Below are 19872 nucleotides of genomic sequence, written 5' to 3' on the forward strand. Positions count from 1 at the left end.
ACACATCGAACTACACACACACACACACACACACACACTCATTCTAAGTGCTGAAGACCACAAATCACATAGTATCATTTGACAGCACAGCAAAATTTAACACAGGCCAAGCAACAGCAATTAAGAGGTAAAATGGGTGCAGTGCTGGTGGTCAGTTTATTGTAGAAAGTGGATCACATGGCTACAACATGTGACTGATTTCCTCGACAACTGCAAGGTATGTTACAATGATTACTCAGCTCGACATAACGTCTCCATTCAGTTTCGTGGTTTTGAAGTAGTGAATTTATCATTTTTTCCCCTCTTCTTTCACTCACATCTTTTTAGATCAATAAGGTGCTCACTAGAGTAAAACATGTCTCTGCTGCAGACACATTTTCACTTGTCACTGACATAGGATGAACATAAACGGAAAAGTTAACTTATTCTCCGATCCTATGGCAGTTGTATCAATTGGTTGCAAACTGAGAAGAATGCTCACATTTGTAACTGCTGGAAGCATAAAAAAAATGACGAGTGGAAATAGAAAATAGTCAAAGTTCCAAATGTGATGTTTGTCTGGAGAATGGAAAATAAAAACAATGTACCTCTATTTGTACGTAACTGATTTGTATCCAAAAAACTGAGATGGTATCTGATACTAAATTGAGATTACTTACTTACGCAACCCACCGTATCACCGCAAAAAATAATGAGACAAATTAGAAAATGAATACTTTAATAAGCGCCATACTAGGGAACTTACTGGTTCTAGGTGCTGATAAGAAAGTTTTTACAAGTCGATTCTTCCAAAGAAGAAAACACCAACGAGCCACTGCTAATAGTGCCTCCTTTTAAATTAGTTGTTAGACTGTAAAAAAACAAGTAAGTAATACAAATGTCAATAACTGTCTGAAGAAGAAACCATTTGAAACCAGTAACAGTGCTATTTGCATAAAAAAATAGCATTATTAACAATGGCTGATTACTGTTTTCTTCTTTCCAAGAATTAACTTTCATTTTATATCTAGCCTTGGCCTCCAAATGCCAGTTTTCAACAAACTAGCATGAAGAAAGTTTTTGTTTCGAGTGCCAGTAATACTGAGGTACTACATTATTTTGTGATAATACAGCATTGGGTTTTTAACTAAAGAACTGTACTCATTAAAAACACTTCTTCTATCTTTTAAATTTTGAAATTCCAGAGCAAAGCACAGCTTGGCACAAAGATCAAGTGTCATGTACTAATGTATGTCTGAATAGGTTTCTCTATGGTTTGGTACCTGGATCACTTTGAGAGACACGCAACAAAGTACTGAGAACAAAACACCACTGAAAACACATTTCTTGAAAAAATGGCAGAATGGTTTTGTTTTCCACTCTTCAAATTTAACTCATAAAATCTTTGCACTGTCTACATCATTTTGAAATAATTTCTAAATTTTACAACATTTTGAAGTAGCAAGCTCAGCAGCTATCCCTAGATATCTGCCGGTGTCCATATTGAGTGCTGCCCCAGAGACAAGTGTTGATTTGAATCTCAGTTTGATATTTTTCACTCTGGCCAATATTGAGTAGAAATTATTAGACGATAATATACAATGCAGATTGTGATAATCTGTGAATGTCTGCTTGGGGAAAATAGGCACACAAAAATATCAAGTAGATAATACAAGTTGCCACATTATATGAAACAACCTTTTAATATGAAGTACAATTTACTCACAAATACTAGCTCAACCTCCTCCTTTTCATAGCTGCGCATTTTGTAATCCTGAAACCAAAATCATATAACAGAGTATTAGTCATATTATCATCATCGTCGTCATCATCATCATAAACAACAATGACAATCACAGTTTAATAATTATAATGAAATAATGTTCATTTAATCATGATGTATGTACTGTTTTGGAACCGTATGCGAAACATAACAAAGCAAAGTGATGTCCTGAAGATAATGGCACTTCCGCTAGCATGGGAAATCATGCTGTAATATCAATAATTATGGAAAAGATAGATTGCTGCTCATAAAGATGACACACTGAGTTGCATTCAGCCACAATGAGAAAACAGCTACACACTAATCTTTCAGCTCAAGTCTTCTTCAGAAGAAAATAAAATAAAATAAATTTTCACTCACATTCACATAAATAGGCACATCTCATGCACACATGACTGTTATCTCTGGCCACTGCGGCTTTGGCCGAAAGCTCAGTGTGTAGTGCTCGTCTTGTGCCTGTCATCGACTCAATGTGGCATATTTACAGCGAGTAGAATCTATACTTCCACCTGGACTTTCCATTGCTTAATTCATGTTTTAACATTTTCATCTACCAACATGTGAAACAAACTTGTGAAAAAAACTTGTTTATTAAGAACACATTAAAGATTTGTTTATGTTGTTTTTAAAAATAGCAACAAAATATTTTAAATGTTTTAAATGTTCCATTATGTTTCTGTAAAATAATTTATAACTAGGAAAAAGATTCTTATGATCAGGAGAAAAGTATTAGCCTTGATAAATGCACAAGAAAGCTATCAAAAAGATATAAATAAATTAAATAAAAAGAACTCAAGATGGATCCCTTGTACAAAGCAGACATAAGGTCAATTATGATAATATTGGTGTGGTAAAAGGTACATGAAGCAGGGTTAGCAGAGCTTTTCATGCAGTGAGAGGAACATCCACAAGTTTAATATGAATATGATTAACTCAGAAAGCTTCATAAACATTTCCTTATAGTGCGTGTCAGGAAGATGCAAATTTCATTAATCCCGTAACTTAAAATCCCAAGCAATTTCATTTTCAGTATTTTGACAGAAATTTAAAATCCCAAGTATACTCAAGAAACTTAAGAAAATATCTTTGAAAAAATAAAATCCCACTTATATCTGTTCAGCACTTAAAGAGCATCTGGTACTACATTTGTAGTCTGGCTGTCATGTTTTGTTAGAGGTGGTTGCCACTAGGTATTGTCTTTACTGATGTTAAACACAATCTTCCTTCCTCCTTCCTTTTTTATCATCTTTACTGTGAGCAGCTTTGGATACTCGACAACAAAATGCATGTTTCCAGACACTATCCTATATTGTTGTTTAGGCAATGCTTTCAAAAAAGAATTGCCATAGTGCTTCTGAGTTTGACATTGAATTTAGTGGCTCAGAAAGTGAAGAAGAATGTGATGTTACTTCATTAGAGACTGAAAGTGATGACATTTCATTAGTTGAGTGTCAAGTTCTGGCCAGATTTATGTTCACAAAAAACAGTTGTGAAATATATGGTTAGACTTCGTAGCTACAGAGAAACTAAGAAATGACTTCCAGTTTCAGGATATTTTAGTTGAAGTCCAGTGCACATGTATACTCGGGATTTTATTATTATTGGTGATTTTCAAAATTTTGTAACTTATTGTTTTGAGCTTTAAAACCTATCTAGATTTATGTTCACAGGAAACCATTCAGAAATACGTGGTTAGACTTCACATCTACACAGAAATTAAAAAATGTCTTCCAGTTTCACAATATGTTAGATGACATCCAGTAAACAAGTGTACTTGGAACTTTATTGTTGATGATCTTAAACATTTTGTAACTCATTATTTTGAGCTTTAAAAGCTGTATTTAAATGTCTATGTATAATGAGGTTCATTAAAGGTTGTTTTTGACGAATAAAAAAATATTTTTTTGAAGATAATTTGAAAGAAAAATTGTTCAGTTAAGGCCTCAAAAAGGAAAGACACTTGTAAACCATATCTTGTACTGAATGACAGTAATTCCAACAATGCAAGCAAGAATCACGCATTTTCATGATTTGATGCAATACTTTGCAAAATAAATTTTAAGTTAAAGTGACAACTAAGAAAATTAGATATTCAGCTATAGATGTGCATTTAGACTGCACTTAGTTGAAATTATTATTTACTTTAAAAAAATATCATGTAGTCTTTCTCAAATAAAAACTGAATGTGATTAGTGGTAAATGCAGTTAATTAAGTGGCAGCAATAACTGAAGAACAATGAGTGAAATTCAAGCCAAAACATATTTTAAATGGATAAGGGGAGCTCTATATTGTCACATCATAAACAATAAAGTCCAAATCCAAAAGCAGCCCTATCAATGAAGTACAACACTTAGCACTGAAAGCACATTTTTTAATGACGCCACCTAGCAGACAAAACAGCTACTGATCTTGTAGATGAAAAGTACTGCTATTTGCACAAACATCAAATATTCCAGAATCTGCAAATATAACAAATATCAGAAATTTTGAAAACGTCCCAGAAATGATACACACCAAATAACAAATATTTGCTGGTGACTGAGTTTGAAGTGGTAACACAGAGTGTGCTAGCCATTGATGTTAACCACTACTCCACAAACATGCAGCACATCTCGCATCATTATTCCCCCTCCCAGAAAGACAGTGATCTGCTGTTTCACATGTTTTGACTCAAGCTGACTACAGCACCCTGGCTCTACATCTTAATAAGGGATCCTCTGTATGGCTGCAGTGAAGGATCATCACATTGTCATCATGTTACCACATCCTCCTCACTACAATGAGTCTCAAAAGTAGCTGCTCCTGTCGAAGCCTCATGATCACTGAGGAGATCTGTTATCAATCTGTGCCTCAGAACTGTAGTACGGGTTCATAGGGAGGACACAGACCATGTAGCTGCCCTTCAGTGTGCTTGATGACGGTCATAAATCTCAACTTTGTAAGTGATAACTGACAAGCAACAAAGGATGCAATATGGCACAATGTAGTGCTTTAGTAAATTTTTTGACAGTCCCTCTTTTGCACAGGTGTAAAAATCCATACCAAGTATGCTGGGATGTATCTCGCAGACCTGTGCTTGGTGTTGCGGTGCTCTTGGTCTTTCTCTTGGGTGTCCAGAAACCATATGTGATCCAGCAGTCTCCCTTCATTGTTTGTCATCCTGAGTATAATTCAGTTGAAATGAAAATAGTATAGCCATCGTAATTTCAGTTTCAGTTCATGGTGACATTCGCAACTGTCTGGATGGTCAGTATTGTATCCCAATCTCTCGGTATAGCATCAATGCACACCACGAGCTCGTCTGTGAACATCTTATGAAAGCATTCTGTGTGCCATCCACCTGTGGAGGGTAGGCAGATGTCATACTGCGAGTGATTTCCCAAACTGAAATTAACTCCAATACCAGTCTTAACTGGAAAACTTTCCTATGATCAGAGATCATCACACGGGGTGCTCCATTCTTCAAAATGTTGTCTTATACAAGAACCTTGTTATTTCCAGAGCTTCAGCAGTTAGCACAGCTATGGTGACAGTCTAGAGGATGACAAAGCCACTGCAGAATATTATCCATCAATTCCCTTTCGTCGACTTCAGGAACCTCCCCAAAAGGTTGATCCAATGCGGTGGAATGGCATAGCTGTAGGTGGAATCTGTACTAAATGTCCCACACGTAAGTGCAGGACCTACTTCCGTTGCTGGCATTCTTTATGGTGACTCACAGAGTGTTTAATGGAACAATTGAGACTTGGCCAGTGATACCTGCGCCTGGCCTCTCTAGAGTCTTCACAATTCCCAGCTGACCAGACGTTGGAGCATTGTGGAAATACTTCAGGACAGCTTAAATGAACTGCAGTAATGAGCAAGCATTTCCAGTCCATCGAATTATAGTTTCTCTTCAGAAATGTTTCACTTTTTTAACTGAAACTTGACAAATTCTTCCTTCTTCATGGCTTCAGCAACACTGGATCTCCGCTCTCCTCAGCAGCAACTTCATTAATGCAGTGATGACTGAGATTTTGTCCACACTATTGTGTTCCACCAAAGGATTCTTTGAAAGGAAGTCAGTACCCTTGTGCATGCATCCATTTATGTATCTCACTCTGTTGTCATACTCTTGAAACCTCTGCGTCCATCCCACCAGTTGGCCTGATGAATGCTTCAGGATAGTCAGCCAGGCTAGAGAATGGTGGTCTGTCATAATGGTGAATGGTTTGCCCAAAAAACAGCTGGAACTTGTTGATGACTAAGGCAACTGCAAGGCACTCTTTCTCAGTTGTAGAATGGTTCATCTTGTACTTGGAGCACATTATAGAAACAGAGGCTATATCACCTTTCAGCACCTTCCTCAATGTGCACTGGAACTGCACATGTCCCACAACCCTTAGCGTTGGTGTGAAGTTCTGTCTTGGCATTCTCATCATTCAACTGGAGAAGATGTTAGCACCTCATCTACATCTACATCTACATTGATACTCCGCAAGCCACCCAACGGTGTGTGGCGGAGGGCACTTTACGTGCCACTGTCATTACCTCCCTTTCCTGTTCCAGTCGCGTATGGTTCGCGGGAAGAACGACTGTCTGAAAGCCTCCGTGCGCGCTCTAATCTCTCTAATTTTACATTCGTGATCTCCTCGGGAAGTATAAGTAGGGGGAAGCAATATATTCGATACCTCATCCAGAAACGCACCCTCTCGAAACCTGGCGAGCAAGCTACACCGCGATGCAGAGCGCCTCTCTTGCAGAGTCTGCCACTTGAGTTTATTAAACATCTCCGTAACGCTATCACGGTTACCAAATAACCCAGTGACGAAACGCGCCGCTCTTCTTTGGATCTTCTCTATCTCCTCCGTCAACCCGACCTGGTACGGATCCCACACTGATGAGCAATACTCAAGTATAGGTCGAACGAGTGTTTTGTAAGCCACCTCCTTTGTTGATGGACTACATTTTCTAAGCACTCTCCCAATGAATCTCAACCTGGTACCCGCCTTACCAACAATTAGTTTTATATGACTCCTTAAGGATGAGAAAAGATATTTCTCATACGTCGTTCAAGGAAAATTTGTTGTCTCCCTGCAGTTATTCCTGCATGGGATGAGCCTTAGTACAGAAGTTCTTTATGAATCACCAACAGTTCAAGCAAATTCCAAGAAACTTCCTCACATCACAAAGGTAGTGATGAGTCAGGAAATCTGTGTCTCTTCTTATTTTCTCTGGATCAGGACAAACTTCATGGGTATTGACTAAGTGCCCTAGGATTTTTATTTCCTGGTTGAATAAGAGGCAAAAATTTAGGATTCAGGCAGACTGAACAATCTTCAACGCGGCTGTCAGGCTGTCAGATGTTCTTCAAATGTCTTTGAAAAAATGATAATGTCATCCAGACAGCAAAGAGACATCATCCATTTAAGGTGTCAAAGTAGGCTGTCAGTCATATGCTCGATGGATAGGCATCTTTTTTCATGAATTTGTTCGTCATCAGTAGTCAACGCAGAAATCCCATGTGCCATATTTCATTTTAATAATGACCACAGGAGAGGATCAAGGACTCTTCTGATGGTTCAGTGATGTCATCTTGCAGCATATTCTCCACTTCCTCCAGAATTTATACATCATTCAGTTAGTGACACAGTACACAAGTGCTGGCTAATTGGTGGATGATCCCCCATGTCGATACAGTACTTTAACATGGACCATTAGGCCTTTCTCTCTTTTATTTTTATTTATTTTACATGTTCAGTTCCATAAGACCAAAATGAGGACCAAATCTCCAAGGTCATGGAACATGCCAGTACATAAAATTACAACATGAAAATAATAACAGACAAAATAAAAGTTTATGAACCCCCCAAAAAAACCATAGCCTAATTTTATATAGGCCTAAACACAATCAACAAAATAACACAGAAACCAACTCAATTTTTCAAGGAACTCCTTGACAGAATAGGAGTGACCCATGAGGAAACTCTTGTGGATTACTGCGAATAGTTTTGAATTCTTGTGGTAGCTTATTGAAACTGAATGCAGCAGTTACTGCACACCTTTCTGCACAAGAGTCAAGGAAATGCGATCCAAAAGCAGATTAGATTTCTGTCTAGTATTAACTGGGTGAAAGCTGCTAATTCTTGGGAATAAGCTGATATTGTTAACAAAAAATGATAGTAAAGAGTACATATATTGAGAGGCCAATGTCAGAATACCCTTACTAGTGAATAGGGGTAAACAAGAGGTTCGCGAACTTACACCACTTGTTGCCCGAACTCCCTGTTTCTGAGCCAAATATATCCTTTGAGAATGCGAAGTATTACCCCAAAACATAATACCATGCGACATAAGTGAATGAAAATAAGCAACATGGACTACTTTTTGTGTGGAAATATCACTTACTTCAGATACGGTTTGAATAGTAAAAATGGCACCATTAAGTCTTTGAACAAGATCCTGAATGTGGTCTTTCCACGCCAGTTTACTATCTACCTGAACACCTAGAAATTTGAACTGTTCAGTTTCACTAATCATATGCCCATTCTGTGAAATTAAAACATTGGGTTTTGTCGAATTGTGTGTTAGAAACTGTAAAAATTGAGTCTTACTGTGATTTGGCGTTAGTTTATTTTCTACAAGCCATGAACTTATATCATGAACTGCACTATTTGAAACAGAGCGAGTGTTGCACGCAACATTCTTTACTACCATGTTAGTGTCATCAGCAAACAGAAATATTTTAGAATTAACTGTAATACTACACGGCATATCATTTATATAAATAAGGAACAGGAGTGGCCCCAGCACTGATCCCTGAGGCACCGCACACTTGATCGTACCCCACAGCCAACTTTGAATAATGACCTTTTGCTGTCTGTTGTTAAAGTAAGAGGTGAACAAATTGTGAGCCATTCCCCGTATTCCATAATGGTTTCTGAAGCAATATTTAGTGGTCAACACAATCAAATGCCTTAGTTAAATCAAAAAAGTGTTGGGGGACCTTCTGTTTAATCCATCCAGTACCTCACAGAGAAAAGAGAATATAGCATTTTCAGTTGTTAAACCACTTCTAAAGCCAAACTGTGCAATTGAAAACAAATTAGGTGAAATAAAATAATCAATTATCCTTACATAATACACGGACTTTTGAATAATCTTAGCAAACACTGATGACATAGAAATAGGTCTAAAACTGTCTACATTATCCCTTTCTCCCTTTTTTTATAGTGGCTTTACTACTGAATAATTTAATTGTGAGGAAATTGACCATATATGGCTAAGTACAGGGCTAATATGTGCAGTACAGTACTTTAACATCCATGAGAGTCCTTAGTCTTCAGTGACTTAATTATTAAGTCAATCTTCCCCTTGTCCGTATCACAGAGGAGTACTTCAGACATCAATCTCGGAAAGGCATTTTCCAAGAGAGTTATATGATTCACTGTAGAAACTAAGTTTTTGTTTAATTCACCAGCAATGCTCAGAAAATGATTGTTAAATACTGTACATATATCTGACCCATTAGTAACAAAAATATTTTTTACTGCGAACTGACTTTATATTGTCTACTTTGTGCTGCTGACCAGACACTTCCTTCACAACTGACCATATGGTTCTAATTTTATCCTGTGAATTAGCTAGTCTATTTGTGAACCACATACCATTTGCCATCCTAGTAACATTGTTAAGCACCTTATAATACTGTTTGTAATGGGCTACTGTAGCCTGATTGTGACTACATATAACATTTTGATATGATTCCCATTTTGTTCTACATGATATCCTTATCCCACTAATCAGCCACCCAGGCTGCCTTTTACTGCTAGTACCTTGTTTAGAATGTTCTAATGGAAAGCAACTTTCAAAGAGCGTAAGAAATGTGTTGAAGAAAGCATTATATTTGTCATCAATGTTATCAGCACTACAAATATCCTGCCACTATTGTTCCTTAAAAAGGTTTAAAAAACTCTCTACTGCCATTGGATTAGCTTTTCTATATAGTTTGTAATTACATATAACATTTGATTGAGTACAAAAACCTCTTAGTGTTAAAATTTATGCATCATGGTCTGAAAGGCCATTCACCCTTTTACTAACAGAATGCCTCTCTAGTAATGAAGAATGAATAAAAATATTGTCTGTGGCTGTGCTACTGTTCCCTTGCACTCCCTGGTTGGAAAAAACACAGTCTGCGTCAGGTCATATAACTTTAGGAGAGCTTCCAACATCCTTTTTCTTGCACAATCACACACAAAATTAATATTAAAGTCACCACATGTAACTAATTTTTGGTACTCCCTATAAAGTGAACCAAAAACCCTCTCTAGCTTGAGCAAGAATGTTCTGAAGTTAGAGTTAGGGGACCTATAAACAACAGTTAGTAGGCTAGTTTAGTTTCACTTAATTTAATTTCCCCTGCATACATTCAAATGTCTGTTCAGTACAGTGCCGTGATACATTTACGGATTCAAATGGAATACTGATTTTTATGTACATGGCCACTAACCCACTCAGAGGAAAACCAGCCAGCTAATCTGTATCCTGGAAAAGGAAGCCTCTGAACTGTCTAATTATTTACTTGGTGCTTCAATATACCAATAATGTCAGAATCAACATCGATAAGCAGTTCACTAACTTTATCTCTAATACTTATGTTTTAATGAAATCCGCTAAAACTTTCTCTACTAGGATACCTGATCTCCTCTGAAGGTGATTCCTTTGTTAGAGGGACTTCCTTTAAGCAGAGATACCTATCAGCTGACTTCAGTCTAAAAATGGTGCAGCTCTAACACCAACAACTACAGGAATTTTTCCAGGAGTGATCCCACCACCACCCTCTACACTGTCACCTTTAAGCTTTGGCAGCATCCCCTTTCCATACCTACTGAGGTGCAGGGCGCGCCTTGTGAAATCTGATCTACTGATATACTCAACTGGGACAACTGCAATGTGATCCGTGACCTCTGTCATCAGTGCGTTCTCCAGCTGCATGTTAACAAGCCTAACAGCAGCATTAAGATGTGGCCAATCACGACACTGAAACAGTTGCACAAAGTGCACATTAGTGCCACTAGTTTGTGCAGCTAACTTTACCAGGTCACCACTTACATCGTATTCCCTGTCCCTATCCAGACTATTCCCTACTCCATCCACTGTCACTACCTGGTCTTCCTTTGTAAAATTCCTACATGCTCCTCTATGTTAATAGTCACCTGAGCCAACCCTGCACTAGGTTTCACACTTAAATGCATCCAACAGTTGGCACAGAATGGCTTACACTCACTCTTGTTGGTCCTCTGTTAGGCCAGATCCTATTGGTAGTTCAATAGTGGCTTTCTCCAAAGTGTTGTCTGCAGTGCTAGAGGAACACAATTCTTCATCAATGAAATTGAGACGCCTACCCTGAGCCATTTTGCCTTTTCCTAAGCACATTCATTTATGGACGAGTTGTGGCTGCTCATGCCAATTAGTGATCCAACATTCTCCTCAGCCACTTGCAACACTTATGATCATCACTGGCTTGTTGACTTCTTTGTCAACACTGAGTAGCTTTTTGCAATCGTCAAACTGAGCTTGACAATGGCAAGATAACAACATTTCAATGGTAAACAACTGCCCAGAGCAATCTTTGTTATGTGTGCTTGTTGGAATAGGTGTGCTATTTGGAATAATTTTGTTAATCTGAAGCTCTGATCTCCCACAATCTATGGCCATTTGTGATATTTGCAAGAAGTCCCACCTGAGAAAATCATTATGATTATGTTTTCTTAAAACAACAAATTCAAAGGGCTGTGTCCTGTCACTGACAGTTATTCTTGCAATATATGTTCCTGTCGGAGAGATCTATTTACCATTTGTGACCTTTATAAAAATCGCTTTTGTATCACATAATGTAGTCTTCTTTAGCCAGGATGATAAGCAGTCATCAAGATAGAAAAAGAAGTAATGAGTATGATGGGCAAACATCTATTAGATGCACTACGAATGTAGTGGTGTGGACATGTTGGGAATGTGGGTCTCATGGGGAGCGTGCAAGGGATAAGTCCCTGCAGGTGGACTATCCTCTGTGCCCTCGGTGGCTCAGACAGATAGAGCATCTGCCATGTAAGCAGGAGATCCCGGGTTCGAGTCCCAGTCAGGGTACACATTTTCAACACGTCCCCAATAATGTATATCAATGCCCGTTTGCAGCTAGGGTGTTGATTTAACTATCATTTCAGAAAAAGAAGGCCCTGACTCAACTAGTACACACACAACTTGGCCATCGATAATGTTTTCTGACATTTTGGTACAAGCTGTTGTATCATCCAGAGATCATGGTGACACACCAAAGTCAGCAACGCATATCGATACCATACACATCAGCGAAGGCTTACTGAAATTCACAACAATGTATGGGAAGTGCTCCTGAAAACTATGACTCTCCTCTAGCCCTGCAGCACCCTCACACTGAGGTCAAAATAGTGTCGAGCATGCAAGAGCTCACCCCCTGTTCAAAACCTTAGCTACATCTGTCAATATCATTGTGTAGGACATTGACAATTAAAGTTTCTTATGAAGTGTACTTTCGCAAAAGTAGCATTTTGTACTGCAAGGGAACAGTTTGTTAATCTGTTCATCAAGTGATGCTTTCATAGTCAGTGACAGCTGTAAATTATCAAGCAATGCTGTGGCAAATAACTGCATCAAAGTTAACTAAATCATTTATTTAAATCTTTTCTTCATTTATGCAATAAAGTTAAGTAATATTTTGTGTGTTCTAGTTTGCTGAGCCTTCTCCCAGAGCAATCAAAGGACCCACAATTATGGCCAGACATAAGTAATTTCTTGTGGTCACAATAGTCATCTATGGAGGATTTTCATTTGTGGCAGTCTAAGCTCCATATATATGCTCACTTCACTTAGTTTTCCTGAATCTGGCAACTTGGCGAGTGACTGGTACCTCTGTACAGTGACACAGAATGGTTAAGCTGCATTGGGGAGTGACCTCATCCAAGGGAATGTTGACATGCTTCATTCCACAGGTCAATTGTAAACTGCAGTTGACTGTATGAATAGGACCATTGTAATGGTTGATGTCTTGTGTCATTATATATGCTGAACACTTTGTCTTCTTCTTAGGGCCTCTGTCATTCAAATTTATAATCTTCTGTGGGACATTACACTTGGCTGAGGAGGCATCTGCACTGGCTGGGTCCTGGGTTGTCATCTAATAGCTGCAGCCTATTTCCAAGCAAGCTGACCAAGTTTATTCTCATGGCACGTTTGACTAGTGATGGAAGTTGGTGATGAAGGTCAATACACATCTTCAACATTCTCCGTTACCTCTTGCCATACGGAGTAAACATTCATGGCTACTGTCTCTTGTCTACTTAATCAGATATATTGGGCTGAATAAACTGCTGGATCTCTTCCTTTACTATCTCTTCTTTTACTACCTGGTGTACGAGAAAGGTGAGGCCATAGTCTTCCACAATTACCATAGAGGCCACTTTCAGTAGTAGGTCAGAGCTCTTTCATCCTGCTCTTTTCTGTTGAATTTTCTTGATGCATTGGCACTGCCTGATGATTCTACTGTTGTTGCAACATCCTGTACCAGAACACTTTCTTACATGTCCTCTAGATGGTTTCTTTCATCAAATGAGAGATTTTGCCGGCTTCTATCATATTTGGATTCACAATACAGCATAGTGTCAAAACATTCCGTGCGTATGACTGTGTAATTTCCCCATGACATTGGGTTGTGTTCTTCGATTGTTCTGCTAAGTGGACTTGCTGCTGATTGTCACCAAATGTTTTCTTCAGCTCACCCTGGAGATTCCTCAAGACATCAGGCTCCTCTTCATTATTCTTGAACCACTGCTGGACTGTGACATTCAAGTAAATGTATGGACTATGACATTGAAGTAAAAGTACACATTTGTCAAAGATATCATGTCATTCCACCTGTTGTATTAGGCAACTGGTCAAATCATCTCATCCATTTCATTGGGCCCTGACTAAGGTCTCTAGAAAAGACTGATAGATGCTTGATGTATGGCCGACTTTCTGCTGTTTTGGAATACATTGGTTTCCTGGAAATACAGACCTTGGTAACAATGTACTGCTTGTATTTTGGGCCTGTCCGTGTAGGTGATGCCTTTTACATTGCCTAATTGATGCCACAGTGATGTAGATGTTTGGATGTGCCTGGCATCAAAGTCAAATCATAAACACAATCAAGTTTAAATCCAAAAGCAGGATTGTCCATAAAGTACGATACTTAGCACTGAAAGTATGTTTATTATTGACACCAGTGTACTGACCGAAGATAAATGAGTTGCTGATCCGAGTGTGCTGCTCTTTAGACCATTGTTGAATTTTGCAGAATATGCAAATGTTACAAACATAATAATTTTTGAGAACCTTCCAGAAATGACATACACTAAATAACAATTATCTGCTCATGATGATCAGGTTTGAAGCAGCGACTCACAGCATGCCAGCCAATGACGCTAACCGTTACAACACACAGCATGTAGCACAAATCACAGCAATACTGATGCATTTAAGTTAGCATCACACAGGAAACAAAGAAACAAACTCTCTCTCTCTCTCTCTCTCTCTCTCTCTCTCTTTATGTGTGTGTGTTTGTTTTTGTTGTTGTCGTCGTCGTTTTCAGTACGAAGACTGATTTGGTGCAGCTCTCCATGCTACTCTGTCCTGTGCAAGCCTCTTCATCTCCAAGTAACTACTGCAACTTACATTCTTCTGAATCTGCTTACTGTGTTCATTTCTTGTTCTCCCTCTACAGATTGTACAACCTCCCCCCCACCCCCCACTCCACACACAGACTTCCCTCCAATACTACATTAGTGATCCCTTCATGAATCAGAATGTGTCCTATCAACTGATCCCTTCTTCTAGTCAGATTGTGTCACTAATTTTTCTCCCAAATTCTATTCCATACTTCCACATTACTTACATGATCTACCCATCTTCAGCTTCTTCTGTAGTACCACATTTCAAAAGCTTACATTCTCTTCTTGTCTAAACTGTTTATCGTTCATGTTTCACTTCCATGCAAGGCTACACTCCGTACAGATACTTTCAGAAATGACTTCTTAACACTTAAAACAATATTCAGTGTTAACAAAATTCTCTTCTTCAGAAATCCTTTCCTTGCCATTGTCAGTCAACATTTTACATCCCCTCTACTTCGACCATCATCAGTTATTTTTGTGCCTAAATGGCAAAACTCATCTACTGCTTTCAGAGTCTGACTTCCTAATCTAATTTACTCAGCATTGCCTGATTTAATAAGAATACATTCTGCTATACTGGAGATCTTCACAAAAAGATCAGCAACACTTCGGGCACTTTGCCCACACACATGGCCTCTGCATGCCTCAGTGTCACGAACTTGCTCTGTCACAGTAACATCCACAGACAGCCATTTCCAATGCACTAACTCCAACTGCAAATAGCTGTACACTGCGTCTTTGGTCAGAGACATTATACTTGTTCATGCACTGGATGACAATCTTTGTACAAATGAACTCAAATTGAAGGATCCTCCTCTGGAAACATGCCTCCTTAACATCCGAGCATTTGAACATCACTCTGTTCCACAGCAGCTATTCAAGAGCTTCCAACTGTGTTTGTGAGGAAGTCCCGACACCAATGGACTCAGAAACAAAATCCAGCCCAGAGGCAGCCTCCTAACTCTGCCGATCACCCACATCATCAACGCTTGAAGCTACTTCTGGCCTGTAATCAATGTTTCATACGTCATCTGCGGCAACAGTGCCAACTGACGTGGGCGAAATGTAATGAGTGTAGCAGAGATAGAACACCAAGCTAAGGTCTGCCAGTCAGCACATAAAATGTCAGCAGACTGTAACAATTGGGATGAAACCAATCAAAAATCAGAGTAAGACAACACTCCTTACCCAACCACAAGTTTCGTTCAGGCTATGTTGCATCATACCATTGGTCCATGCACCCCTTTTTATAAGTTAATGGACATCCAGTCAATTTTCTGATTGATACAGGATCTTCGGCTACCATCATTGATTAGGCTACATACTCCACATTGAGAACACCAACTCTCCAGCCATTCAGTCAGCATCTGCAGAGCTACACTAATGATATTATCCACATCATGTGAGAGTTTCAGTCGACAATCTATTAACACTCACACACCATTCAAAACCAGATTCTGGTAGACAAACTGCATCATGCCAACCTTCTTGAGATGGAGTTATTCTCCACTCTTGGACTCAAAATCCTAGTGACTAATAACTCTTACACGGTTGCTTAAAAAACGTGTGTCTGTTATTGAGCATCTCCATCCAGAGTTACAAATTTTGCAGCGCATATAGACCTCCTTCACACAGCCCAACAGCACTTCTGCAAAGCCCACAATGTCCCTTTTGCTCTTCAAAACAAAATGCGAGACCAATTACACCAGCTACAAGACATACAGGTCATCACTCCGGCGGCCAACAACCATTGGGTATCACCCATCATTCTGGTGCAAAAACCAAATGGTGCACTATGTGTTTGAGGAGATTTTAGGTCAACAGTCAATGCGCAATCCGTTGTGGACGTGTATCCAACTCCTAAGATTGACAATTTGATGACTTGACTGGCAGGGGGCAAAATAAATGCCAAAATCGATCTTAAAGAAGCCTACTTACAGCTCCCTTCAGATGAGGCCTCCAAAAAAATTTTGGCTATTAACACCACTTATGGGTTATCTCAGTGAAATTGCCCTCTATTCGAAATTGTTGGTGATCCAGCCATATTTCACAGGTACCTGGAGTAACAGGTCCACCTGCTTCCTGGTGTAGTTAACTGTCTGGAAGACATACTAATCACAGGCACGGATGCCGAGAAGTCAGTGCACAAGCTGGAGGCCCTCTTCACAGTACTAAAAGCAGTCAATCTCAAATGTCACAAAGACATGTGCCTGTTCTTTGTCTCTCAAGTCACATACCTCAAATACTTGTTCACAGCCTTAGGTATTCATCCTACATCAGAATATGACGACACCAACCAACATCTGTTCACACCAATGAATACCACTCAGCTTAAATCCGTACTGGGACACCTGACCTACTACAGGCGTTTTATCCTCGGAACCACAACACTGACTGTTGCAGAAAAATATCAAATGGGAATGGACCAAAGAATGTAGCAAGGCACTCTCAATGCTCAAGCAGTCACTCCACCATCCCACACGCTTGATGACTTACAATCCAAAATACTCATTGGCCGTGGCAATGGACACCTCAGATAATGGTCTTGGTTTGGTTATCTCGCATATCATCAGTAGGGTTGAATTCTCAGTTGTGTTTGTGCCCAAAACTCTCTCTCCACCACAACGCAATTACAGCCAAGAGAAACAGAAGCCCTGGCCATCATCTTCGGTGTCAAGAAGTTTCATGGTTACCTCTATGGCTGCTGTTTCACATTTCTCACTGACCATAAACTGCTTCTGTTGTTATTCAATGTTACGGCCACTATTCCCAATCGCACTGCAAGGCGTCTTCAGCAGTGGGCCCTTCTTCTTTCCACCTACAAATATGACATCTGGTATCAAACCTTGCCACAGCACACCAATGCACACCTGTTATCCACAGGCAGCTCTGCTTCACCATTACCACCCCTGGTCTCACACCTCGGAGCCTTGGTCTCACTTACACAATGACTTTGCTGGACCTCTCCTTGGTTCCTACTGGATTATTGTGGTTGATATGGGCAGCAGATTGCCCTATGTCTCACAAATGTCACACACATCCTCAGACCGCACCAACAGTACTCTTTCACATATTTTTGCCACTAACGGACTTTTCTAAACAATTGTTTTTGACAACGGACCTCAATTCATGTCTAAAATCTTCACGCAATTTTGTGAAAAAAGAAAAAGTCATCCAACTGATCCACACAGCACCCTTTCACCCAGCTTCCAATGGCAAGGCAGGAGGATTTATCGGATCATTCAAAACACACATAATCAAATTCCATCAGCACCAGCCAGTGGAAGATGCTCTCTTGTTATTCCTGGCATTTGATCGAGCCACTCCCCAGGAGGGCTCCTCCCTAGTGGAGAAACTACATGGATGTTATCACCGGTCCCAACCCTCTCTGCCTCTGGAACCACTCAAAACCCTCGACATCATCGCTTTGCCACTCAAGACCCTGTGTGGGCACTTACATTTTCTCGAGGCCGACAACAACGGCTACCAGCGACCATCTCCCATCTCCTATGCCAAGCTATGGCTGAAGTATATCAATCAGCTCCAAAAACACCTGAGTCCTGCTGGTTTCTTTTTCAGAGCCATTGCAGTCACCCAACTGGATGACTGAGGAGGACACAGCCGACTGGAACATGGAAATAGTAACCCAGGGTCAGAACTCTTCCTACACCACAGCAACACAAGAACCCAAGCCCATGGATGTGGATGCAGCACCGACTGCAGTCTTGCAACCAGATGAAGACATAGGGAAGGGCTGTATCCTCGCATCCCTTTCTTGTAGGAGAGAGTTGCTATACCAGAGATGTTCACAAAAGCAATGGGCAATCCTTCTGGAACCTTGGGTACGCATACAGCAGACAAGGCCCCTGCAAGCCTCAGTTTAAATGAACTTGCCCTGTCGCAGTAACGGATGGACACCAGGTGGTGGTACAAACACTAGCATAGGCTGCCACTTCCAAGAGACTTATTCACATCCAAGTGACCATAAAATAGTGCTGCAAGTATTCCGCCACTGGCCTCTATAAATATCAGTGCCAGAGCTGCATAGGTCAGTTCTTCCAGCTTCGAGAGCCTCTCCCAGCCTCTGGGCGGGTCCTACTTACCCCAACATCTTAGGACACACTCAAAACCCATCTTAGGGACAGATGCCACTGTATACAGCATTTGTAGTTGTTTACTTTGGTGCAATCAGACTGTATACAGAAGAGACTTTTCTCTTCCTATGCTAGGGTTATTCAGGACAGCTTCACTGCAGTTAGATTATTTTCCAAAAAAGTGTATCTGTCTATGAAGATCTTGTCAGACTCTGGAATCACCATACTGTCAAGTCTTTATACCTGTGGACACTGTAATCTTATTATCGTCGAAGCAGATCTTTCTTTCCTTGGTCAAAAAACTTTTGTAAACTTTAATCAACGTTTTCCCTGTATCAGTGTAAGCGACACATCACATTCTACTATCCATGTTTTGCTTTTGTTGACGTTCATCTTACATCCTCCTTTCAATACACTGTCCTCTACATTCAACTGCTACTTTAAGTCCTTTGCTGTCTCTGACAGAATTACAATGTCAGCTGCAAACCTCAAGGATTTTATTTCTTCTCACTGAACTTTAATTCCTACTCCAAATTTCTCTATGCTTTCCTTTACTGCTTGCTCAGTGTGCAGATTGAATAAGATCAGGGATAGGCTACAACCCTAGCTCACTTCCTTATCAACCACTGCTTTTCTTTCATGGCCCTCTAGTTTTATAATTGCCGCCTGGTCTCCGTACATTTTGTAAACAGCCTTTCCCTCCCTGTATTTTACCCTGCTGCCTTCAGAATTTCAAAAAGAGAAAATTCTGGTCAACAATGTCAAAAGCTTTCTCTAAGTCTACATATGTTATAAACATAGGTTTGCCTTTCCTTAAGCTATAATTGCACAACTGGGCAGAAAGAAATAACACGGAAGACTATAGGCAGATATCCTGCACACAAATTTACCAACAGAAATGGAAGGTGACTAGGTGATTTCTGCCAACAATTCAACCTGAAGATAATGTCAACATCTTTACGAAAGTGCCCCAGAATGCAAAAAACTTGGTGCTCTCCTATTCAAGAACTTGGGGGAATTCCAGATTGACCTTATAGCAATCACCCACATGCAGCAACGAGAAATTCATGATGTACAAGTCCGAAGAGGTGCCAATATTGACTCAGACCACTACCTTACCCGAGTCAAAGTAAAACTCACTCCACGAAAGTACAATCCCAAGAAATCGCACCTGCAGAGATCCGACATAAACAATCTCCACAAAACAAACATACAGGACGAATGGGAGAAAGAGGAAGCAAACACACGGGAAGAGTTAAAAACAACATTATACATAAAGCACAGGAG

At 39.8% G+C, this 19872-nt stretch overlaps 1 protein-coding gene across 4 annotated transcripts in view; it reads right to left on the reverse strand.

Moving 5' to 3' along the window:
- LOC126483742 (pre-mRNA-splicing factor syf1 homolog) overlaps positions 1-19872 on the reverse strand; it is a 553324-nt gene that overhangs the window by 93570 nt on the left and 439882 nt on the right. For 3 of the 4 annotated variants that reach the window (XM_050106881.1, XM_050106880.1, XM_050106879.1), the window contains one exon: positions 1706-1753. In XM_050106881.1, the coding sequence (XP_049962838.1) occupies positions 1706-1744 (39 nt within the window). In that variant the 5' untranslated portion in view covers positions 1745-1753. Of the gene's footprint in view, positions 1-1705; positions 1754-10682; positions 10755-19872 lie in introns of those variants that run through there. The other variant, XM_050106878.1, reaches the window with a different exon arrangement.

This window comes from Schistocerca serialis, chromosome 6, assembly GCF_023864345.2.
Source record: "Schistocerca serialis cubense isolate TAMUIC-IGC-003099 chromosome 6, iqSchSeri2.2, whole genome shotgun sequence".
Classification (NCBI taxonomy): Eukaryota; Metazoa; Arthropoda; class Insecta; order Orthoptera; family Acrididae; genus Schistocerca; species Schistocerca serialis.